The sequence below is a fragment of the Ailuropoda melanoleuca genome, chromosome 14 (genome assembly GCF_002007445.2).
Source record: "Ailuropoda melanoleuca isolate Jingjing chromosome 14, ASM200744v2, whole genome shotgun sequence".
In the NCBI taxonomy this organism is placed as follows: Eukaryota; Metazoa; Chordata; class Mammalia; order Carnivora; family Ursidae; genus Ailuropoda; species Ailuropoda melanoleuca.
In genome coordinates, this window is record NC_048231.1 from 44,249,903 (window position 1) to 44,258,396 (window position 8,494).

Genomic DNA, 8,494 nt, shown 5'->3' on the forward strand with positions numbered 1-8,494 from the left:
TCCATCCATCTTAACGTCTGCCTTGCTTTGCTTCGGAGTGTCAATTCATGTGCACTGCAGACGATTTGAACGCGTAGCGTCCTGCGGAGCAAAAGAGAAGTGACCGGGTCATTGGAGGTCGGGGGTGTGGGTTCTGCAGCACTGACCCACGGTTTGTGATTTCTCTCAGGCGGATCTGTGCACGGGGCTGCAGGGCTTCCTCATCTTCCACAGTTTCGGGGGCGGCACCGGCTCTGGGTTCGCGTCTCTGCTCATGGAGCGGCTGTCGGTGGACTACGGCAAGAAGTCCAAGCTGGAATTTGCCATTTACCCAGCCCCACAGGTGTCCACGGCCGTGGTGGAGCCCTACAACTCCATCCTGACCACCCACACGACCCTGGAGCATTCCGACTGTGCCTTCATGGTGGACAACGAAGCCATCTACGACATATGTCGGCGCAACCTGGATATCGAGCGGCCCACGTACACCAACCTCAATCGTCTGATCGGGCAGATCGTGTCCTCCATCACGGCCTCCCTGCGATTCGATGGGGCCCTGAACGTGGACTTGACGGAATTCCAGACCAACCTGGTCCCGTACCCCCGCATCCACTTTCCCCTGGCCACGTACGCCCCGGTCATCTCTGCCGAGAAGGCCTACCACGAGCAGCTGTCCGTGGCCGAGATCACCAATGCCTGCTTCGAGCCAGCCAACCAGATGGTCAAGTGTGACCCTCGGCATGGCAAGTACATGGCCTGCTGCATGTTGTACAGGGGGGACGTGGTCCCAAAAGATGTCAACGCAGCCATCGCCACCATCAAGACCAAGCGCACCATCCAGTTTGTGGATTGGTGCCCGACTGGATTTAAGGTAGGACTGGGCGCTGTGCAGTGGTTTTACCTGTCAGCAACAGCAGACCGAGCGCAGAATGCCCTTTGTTGGGCATACCCCTGTTCCATGGCAGCTAGGCTGGAAGGAGAACAAGTTTAGTAATTAATTTGCTAAGGGCTTGTCAACTACTTCATGAACCCTTATTTCTTAGAACGACCCTATAAAATTCCCCGGGTAGTATTACTAACGTCTTACAGTTTAAAGACTGAGCTGAGAACAGTTGTTAGTATCTTAAAGGCCCGATGGGCAGCAAGTTATGAAGAGCGCAGAGACAGCCTGACTGTAGGCCTGGTCTCTCCACCTTTCTCTATTGCTTGCGTAAGTTTGTTAAGTCTGTGGTGTTTTACTGTATTAGAAATAGCGTTTTTTAGACTTTACATAACTTCAGACATCTCTGTTCACGTCCTTTAAATTGGTTACACAGCGTTTATTATAGGGGCAGAAGAGTTCACTCCTGTTTCTCCAAACAACACTGGGAATGCTGCTTCACATGTAAAATCACATTGATAATAGGTGGCTCTTCAACTGTGTTTACTGTCACAATGAAATGTCTGCTAAGAAAAAGGGAACATGTACTTGGAAGCCAAATAACAGAATGTCAGGCTCTAGACCTATTGCGATTATGCAGTTAAGTGCCTCACCATGCCAGGGTTTGAGAACTCTGTTCACCCTTGGTTTTCTGCACTAGACAAAGCTCTGGACCCTGCATTTGTATGTTCTGATGATTTCCTAAGGTGTTTGGAGAGTTGTATGTTCCAGAGTCATTCTAGACTGAAAACGTTTAGAAGGAGAAGAAATGTGTGTCCTCTGGTCCCACTTGGAATGGCTGTAGCTTACGTGTAACTGCACAGAAGTTGTTGAACCTGTCTGGCCCCGTCAGCCCCCACTTTTGTGTGTGTCGGATACTTTGACACAGATCATCTCTGAGGGCATAAAAGTGATGGATTGATAGTGCCTCACAGGAAAGGGTAAACTTTATGACAGGTTTCACCAATCTGGAAATAGTCACTGATCTTACATGGGAAGTTTGCAGACCTTAGAGGTCGATGTTGAAACCTGCTATTCCGTGTGTCTAATTGCCAAGTTCTTGACTTGAGTGGAGGAAGTTCTCTCAGTCACTGTGACCTTCGGAAGGTAAGGATATGCAAGACAGCTTCAGCAGGAAGGCACTGTGGGAGGTGCCTTGCGCCCAAGCTTCCTCTCCTGAATCTCTGGCTCCTGTGAACTAGCAGGGAGGCCAGTCTGTGAGGAAGTACAGGAAGCCACAGCTTTTACTGTCCCTACAGAAGACAGTCCAGCCCCAGAGGGACTATATGCATTCTCATGGCTCTAAGCTCCTTGTTGGCTGGAGTGTGGTTTCACTCCGTGTTCTCTATTTGCTCAGGGATACACTACATTCAAGAGTCTTTTCTATGCTTAAATGTTTAGTTTTTTATTATAAAAATGCATATATGTGGCAAAATATTAAAACAATATAGAAGGCTGAAAAGCTAAAGTCCTCTTCCCCTTCCCCAAAGCTTGCTTTGTTCTTCATTCTGTGCATTTTCAAGGGAATTTATACTTTTTGTTATCTAGGTGATGTTGAGAGGCCAGCAATATGGGCAAAGGATGCAAGTTCTTTTCTTGTTGGTGGCAGAGTTGATTCAGTACACACAGCCAAAGAAAGCAGGGAACTGGTGCTGCTCCCACTTAGGATGGACCAGCTGGCCTGGCCTTAAGAGCTGTGGGAGGGCACCCCTTGGTCAAGGTCAGAACCCCTGGGCCCCTCTGTCTCCCCCTAACAATTCTGGAGACTGGCTATGTGCCTAGCTGCTGCTAACTGCTATGTGCTCATCAGGACACTGCCTCAGCACACTCCCAGGCGTTCATCCTCCTCCACAGTGATGTTCCCCCAGCCACTGAAGGCTCTAGCCTGTTTATTACTCTATAGGTATTTTTAAACATAAACACATAGTAACCAACTTGCTTTTCTCTTTGCCAAGTATGTAATATACCATGGTTATATGCCAAGACAGTTTTCTCATTCTTTTTCATGATCAGTGTTCCACGAAATGGGTCTATAAAAATTAGTTCTCCATGAGGGACATTTGTTTCCATTTTTACCATTACAAACAGTACTTTAAACTAAATACCTAAAAATGTTTATACATGTAGCTTTGTGCTCTTGTGTGGTTAAATCCAAAAATTGAAAGCATATGGTCAAAGGATATTAAATTTTGATCAGTACTGTCAAAAAATAAAGTACCAGTTTATGTAGGGCATCATTTAAACTAGGTCCACCGCTCGTTTTTAAAAACAAGCTACTGGGGTGCCTGGGTGGCTCAGTTGGTTAAGCGTCTGCCTTTGGTTCAGGTCATGGTCCCAGGGTCTTGGGATTGAGGCCAGCATCGGGCTCCCTGCTTAGCGGGGAGTCTGCTTCTCCTTCTGCCTTCCACTCCCCCTGCTTGTGCTCTGTGTCAAATAAATAAATAAAATCTTTAAAAAAAAATTTAAAAGGCTACCATTTCTGAGGCCACATTATGATCTTCACATAATGTTCCCTTTCTCTCGCAGGTGGGCATCAACTACCAGCCCCCCACCGTCGTCCCCGGGGGGGACCTGGCCAAGGTGCAGCGGGCCGTGTGCATGCTGAGCAACACTACCGCCATTGCTGAGGCCTGGGCCCGCCTGGACCATAAGTTTGACCTCATGTACGCAAAGCGAGCCTTTGTGCACTGGTATGTGGGGGAGGGCATGGAGGAAGGGGAGTTCTCTGAGGCCCGGGAGGACCTGGCAGCTCTGGAGAAAGATTATGAAGAGGTGGGTGTGGATTCCGTGGAAGCAGAGGCCGAAGAAGGGGAAGAATACTGAGTGGGAGTGCACCTGGCAGCCATCCCTTTGTATCGCCCTCCCTATAACATTACACGATATGTTTACTTATTAAAGTTTCTGTATTGAAGCATCGTTTCCCTTGTGCTGCACCTTGATAGAATTCCTGATCCAGATAGTAGCCTTTTCCAAGTGCATTTCCAGGGGAAAAAAACGTTTCCTCTCAGAAAAAATTAAGCATGTTTGGTTACTACTTTTCCCCTAGAAAGAAGGCTTCAAAAGGCATGGCTGAGGGAATTAGGAAAAATGTTTTGGTTTTTCTTAAATCTTTCACTTATTCTTTTTTTTTTTTTTAAGATTTTATTTATTTATTCGACAGAGATAGAGACAGCCAGCGAGAGAGGGAACACAAGCAGGGGGAGTGGGAGAGGAAGAAGCAGGCTCATAGCCGAGGAGCGTGATGTGGGGCTGGATCCCAGAACGCCCGGGATCACGCCCTGAGCCGAAGGCAGACGCTTAACTGCTGTGCCACCCAGTTGCCCCTTTCACTTATTCTTGATGGTCCTTTGGAGAATGGAACAGTAATCTTTTTTTTTTTTTTCCCCTAAATGTGGAGTGGCTACTTTCACCCAGTCTTGTGGGAGGGTCCAGGGAGGCAGCCCCGCCCTAGTGCAAACTCATTTACTGAGGCTGTTTCCAGCAAGGCCTTTTTTTTGGGGGGGGGGGGGGTTTTAAATCTTTTTCTTTTTTTAATCAATTTGAGAGAGAGCGAGGGAGTGAGCACGAGTGGAGGTGGGGGGCAGAGGGAGAAGGAGGTTCCCTACTGAGCAGGGGGCCTAAACTGGGGCAACTCAGGACCCCAAGATCATGACCTGAGCCGAAGGCAGATGCTTAACTGACAGAGCCACCCAGGTGCCCCATTTGGTTTTTTTAAAGAGATTTATTCATCTTCATTTTAGAGAAAAACAGACTACAAGCAGGAGCGGCAGAGAAGGGGGAGGGAGAATCCCCAGCCAACTCTGCACTGCGGGCAGAGCCAAGGTGTGGCTCCACCTCAAGACCCTGAAATCATGACCTAAGCCGAAACCAAGAGCAGAATGCTCAACCGCCTGGGCCACGCAGGCGCCCCTAGGCCTTTGTTTTTATACCTAACTCAGCCGCCTCCCTGCCAGAAGGAACTACAGCAGAGCCTTCTGCCCATTACATTTTCCCAAAATGTGATCAGTGCCCACCGCCCACCCATCCAATTTATAGGCACCTCTCCCGGAGTAAGCAGTGAGCACTGGACTTTGTCAGGTTCTTCTGATCACGCATCCTGGCCCCTTTTTGTTCTCGCTGGAGTTTCCTTTCTTGCAGTCTAGCCTTTCCCGGGAGCCAGTGTGGGTCCCAGGCCCCTGCCGGTTTCCCGCTGCCAGACCCAGAGGCCCGGACTCCGCGCCGCCAAGCGAGGCGGCTCCTTGGGTGCCCAGGCGAGGACAACCAAGAGTTAACGCCCAAAGACAAAGAGGAGCCCGCGCGTGCGACGGCGCAGACGCGGCGGCGACCTTACGTTCCCGCCGCTTCCGGGGCCCGCCCCGCCCCTCGGCTCAGAACCTCGCTCTTCCGAGTCTCTATGGTACCAACTTCCACCGCGCGCCACTCCTCGCGAGACTTCGGCAGCGCAGCAATGGCGAGATCGTGAGTGCCGCTGAAGGGAGTCAGGAGAACGGGCTGGGACGGGGCTCGGGCGAGATCGGGCCGGGGGAGACCCGGCAGGCCAAGGCCGCCAGGAGCGGAGCGGCGGCTGGGGGCGCGAGGCCCCTCCGGGCCCGGACAGCCGCCCACGACCAAGCTCCCGCCTCTTCCCCAGATGCCGCGTCACTGCTCCGCCGCCGGCTGCTGCACACGGGACACGCGCGAGACGCGCAACCGCGGCATCTCTTTCCACAGGTCAGCGCGCGTGCGTGCTGGCGCGCGAAGGTTCCCGTGCGCATGCGCCCCTTTCTCCCTCTTCGTGGAGCCACGATTGCGCACGCGCCTTCCTCCGTTTGGCGCGAGGCTTGTACTTGTAGGTGGGAAAGGTGAAGGGGGCGGTGCCGGTGTGACTGAGGCTAGGTGGGAAAGGGAGCACGGGAGATCCACCAGCCTGGGGCCCTCTGTTCTGTGACTCTTACCTGGTAGGTGATACTAAGGAAGTTGCTCTCCTTGAGGCCTCAGTTTCCTCATCTGCGCTTGAGCGGATGGTGTTCACCCGGAGGGTTGAAGGGAGGTCTGGCGGCGGCATGTGCAGGACCAGACCTTGCCCTCTGGAGAGCTTGGGCAGCTGGAGCCCAGGGTTGCAGACACCCTGGTGCTCACTGGTTTGTGGCTCCGCAGACTTCCCAAGAAGGACAACCCGAGGCGAGGCTTGTGGCTGGCCAACTGCCAGCGGCTGGACCCCAGCGGCCAGGGCCTGTGGGACCCAGCTTCCGAGTACATCTACTTCTGCTCCAAACACTTCGAGGAAAACTGCTTTGAGCTGGTGGGAATCAGGTGAGCCCCCCTGGCGGCCATCACTGGGGCAGGGTTTGAAGCATGAGTAGCTGGCCGATTGGGGTGGCTGTAGAGTCAGAAGAGGAGGATCCTGGAGTCACTGGCTGGGGGACAGATGGACGTGGTTCCCAGCGTGGCTGCCTCTTCCCAGCTTTGTCCCTCGGTGACAGTAAGACCCATGCCTCAGGATAACTATGCCAGTGACAAGGGAGAAAAACATTAGCTTTTTCAGAGGCTATTCCTTAGAACCCAAGTCCTCCCAGCAAGTCCACAACAAAATTATTCTTTTCGGCTGGTCAGCCCAGTTCCGGTGCAGCCTTTCTCCACACCTTAACTTTGAGGAGTCCTGCAGGGAAGAGAATGGTGTGTCTACCCTAACTTTGTATTCCCTAAATTAAGTGCTTGCAACATGCCTGCCCACCTCCCACAGTACTAGCATGGGAGAGTCTGATCCGGGGTGCTGGGGGCATGCGGGTTGCCCTGGATGGAAGTATGTGTTGTCCATCTCATCCAGGCCGCTTTTCCCCACAGTGGGTATCACAGGCTGAAGGAGGGGGCAGTTCCCACGATATTTGAGTCTTTCTCCAAGTTACGCCGGACAACCAAGACCAAGGGGCACAGTTACCCACCTGGCCCCCCCGACGTCAGCCGGCTCCGGCGATGCAGGAAGCGGTATGTGTGCTGTGGGTGGAGGGTGCTCGCTCCCACCCCAACTCTGAGAGACTGGGGTTTATTTAGGGTGTTTCCAGCAATCTTGCTGGACAGGGTCCTGAGCCAGCAGAGTGGGCTCAGTGGGCTGGTGAAGTGGGGGTCTGCCAAGGCCTGGGCCTGACCTATTAGTCTCTCTCTCTCTCCTCTCAGCTGCTCTGAGGGCCGAGGGCCCACGACTCCATTTTCTCCACCTCCACCTGCTGATGTCACCTGCTTTCCTGTGGAAGAGGCCTCAGCCCCTGCTGCTTTGCCTGCCTCCCCCACTGGGAGGCTGGAGGCTGGCCTCAGCAGCCCCTTCTCAGATCTCCTGGGGCCCCTGGGTGCCCAGGCAGATGAAGCAGGCTGCAGCGCCCAGCCCTCGCCAGAACGGGAGCCAGAGAGACAGCCGTCCCCCCTCGAGCCACGGCCCGTCTCACCCTCAGCCTACATGCTGCGCCTCCCACCCCCAGCCGGCGCCTACATCCAGAATGAGCACAGCTACCAGGTGGGTAGCGCCCTGCTCTGGAAGCGGCGGGCTGAGGCTGCACTCGATGCCCTGGACAAGGCCCAGCGCCAGCTGCAGGCCTGCAAGCGGCGAGAGCAGCGCCTACGGCTACGGCTGAGCAAGTTGCAGCAGGAGCGGGCACGGGAGAAGCGGGCGCAGGCAGATGCCCGCCAGACTCTGAAGGAGCACGTGCAAGACTTTGCCATGCAGCTGAGCAGCAGCATGGCGTGAGCGAGGGGCTGCTGGCCCCAGGGCTGACTTGCAGGGCTGCCTCTTGGGCCTTCAGCCTCTTCCTCCCTTGGAATCCACCTGGAAAGGGACCCAGTCTGAGCTGTGTCCACCAGGCCTGCCAGATGCCACAATAAAGTGGATTCTAGGAGGCCCTGCTGTCTAGCTCAGCTGGGGCTAGGGCCCCTCCCCTGGAGTCTGAGCTCTCAGCTGTGGACAGCAAGAAAGCCCAGCTCTTGCCCGCCCTTCCTCATGCAACTCCAGGCCCCACAGGGTTTTCTGAGGGACAGGATAGTGTGAGCACAGGCCAGGGGCAGCACCAGGAACCCTCCTTGGTACCTGAAATGGCCTAGACTTAAGCAGTCTCGTCTCTTTCAAAACACTTATGAAACCCAGGCCAGACTCAGTCTGCAAGGACACCTGCATGGCTTCCATCCACTGGCCCAGTCTGCCCAGCAGTCAGTAGGGTGCAGCACCTCAGCCTCAGCCTGCACACCAGCCACCCCCTTACCGCTGCGCCTGGCTCATCGGAAAAACGCACAAGGATGGCGATTTCTGACCTGGCGCTGTATGCCTGGCAAGTAGGAAGAGCCCAGCAATGACCCTTCTAGTCTCCAGAGGTCTGGGAAGAGGTAGGGAAGCTTGGAGGCAGCCTTGGGGGCAGCAATCCTGGCCTCGACCTGAGACCCCATTGTTCAAGTTGACTGGAATGTAGGCTTCCCTGCATCTATGATGGCGAACAGTTCAGGGTACAGGGTGGTTTTAACTGTACATGGAACCTCCCTGCTGGGCTTCGGCCACAATAGCCCCAAGAGCATAGCTGAATTTCCCCTAGTCCTGGAGTGTGCCACACAATGTTCTGAAATTGGTTTTCTACAGTC

At 53.9% G+C, this 8,494-nt stretch overlaps 2 protein-coding genes and 1 long non-coding RNA gene across 4 annotated transcripts; 2 read left to right on the forward strand and 1 right to left on the reverse strand.

Moving 5' to 3' along the window:
- The first annotated feature begins 238 nt into the window (after positions 1-238).
- Positions 239-3,814, forward strand: LOC117795915 (tubulin alpha-3 chain). Its single transcript, XM_034642067.1, has 2 exons — positions 239-850; positions 3,425-3,814. The coding sequence occupies exons 1-2, from the start codon at positions 254-256 to the stop codon at positions 3,719-3,721; spliced, it is 894 nt and encodes a 297-aa protein (XP_034497958.1). The 5' UTR covers positions 239-253; the 3' UTR covers positions 3,722-3,814.
- LOC117795916 lies at positions 555-5,266 on the reverse strand. Its single transcript, XR_004620096.1, has 2 exons — positions 4,938-5,266; positions 555-949 (listed from the first exon to the last, which is right to left on the reverse strand). It is a non-coding gene; the product is annotated as an uncharacterized LOC117795916 (long non-coding RNA).
- Positions 5,223-8,494, forward strand: THAP7 (THAP domain containing 7). Of its 2 annotated transcripts, XM_002926280.4 has the most exons (5): positions 5,223-5,356; positions 5,529-5,608; positions 6,035-6,190; positions 6,722-6,862; positions 7,052-8,494. In XM_002926280.4, the coding sequence occupies exons 2-5, from the start codon at positions 5,529-5,531 to the stop codon at positions 7,614-7,616; spliced, it is 942 nt and encodes a 313-aa protein (XP_002926326.2). In that variant the 5' UTR covers positions 5,223-5,356; the 3' UTR covers positions 7,617-8,494. The 2 variants fall into 2 exon arrangements, with proteins under 2 accessions (XP_002926326.2, XP_034497957.1); XM_034642066.1 differs by lacking the exon at positions 6,722-6,862 and having other exon boundaries at positions 5,310-5,608.

Excerpts from the sequence above, each read along its gene's own strand:
- LOC117795915 (XM_034642067.1), top strand. The coding sequence starts at position 254 with ATGGAGCGGCTGTCGGTGGACTACGGCAAGAAGTCCAAGCTGGAATTT. Across the intron at positions 851-3,424 it reads GGTGCCCGACTGGATTTAAG|GTGGGCATCAACTACCAGCC; the intron begins GTAGGACTGGGC and ends TTTCTCTCGCAG.
- THAP7 (XM_002926280.4), top strand. The coding sequence starts at position 5,529 with ATGCCGCGTCACTGCTCCGCCGCCGGCTGCTGCACACGGGACACGCGC. Across the intron at positions 5,609-6,034 it reads CGCGGCATCTCTTTCCACAG|ACTTCCCAAGAAGGACAACC; the intron begins GTCAGCGCGCGT and ends GTGGCTCCGCAG. Across the intron at positions 6,191-6,721 it reads TTTGAGCTGGTGGGAATCAG|TGGGTATCACAGGCTGAAGG; the intron begins GTGAGCCCCCCT and ends TTTTCCCCACAG.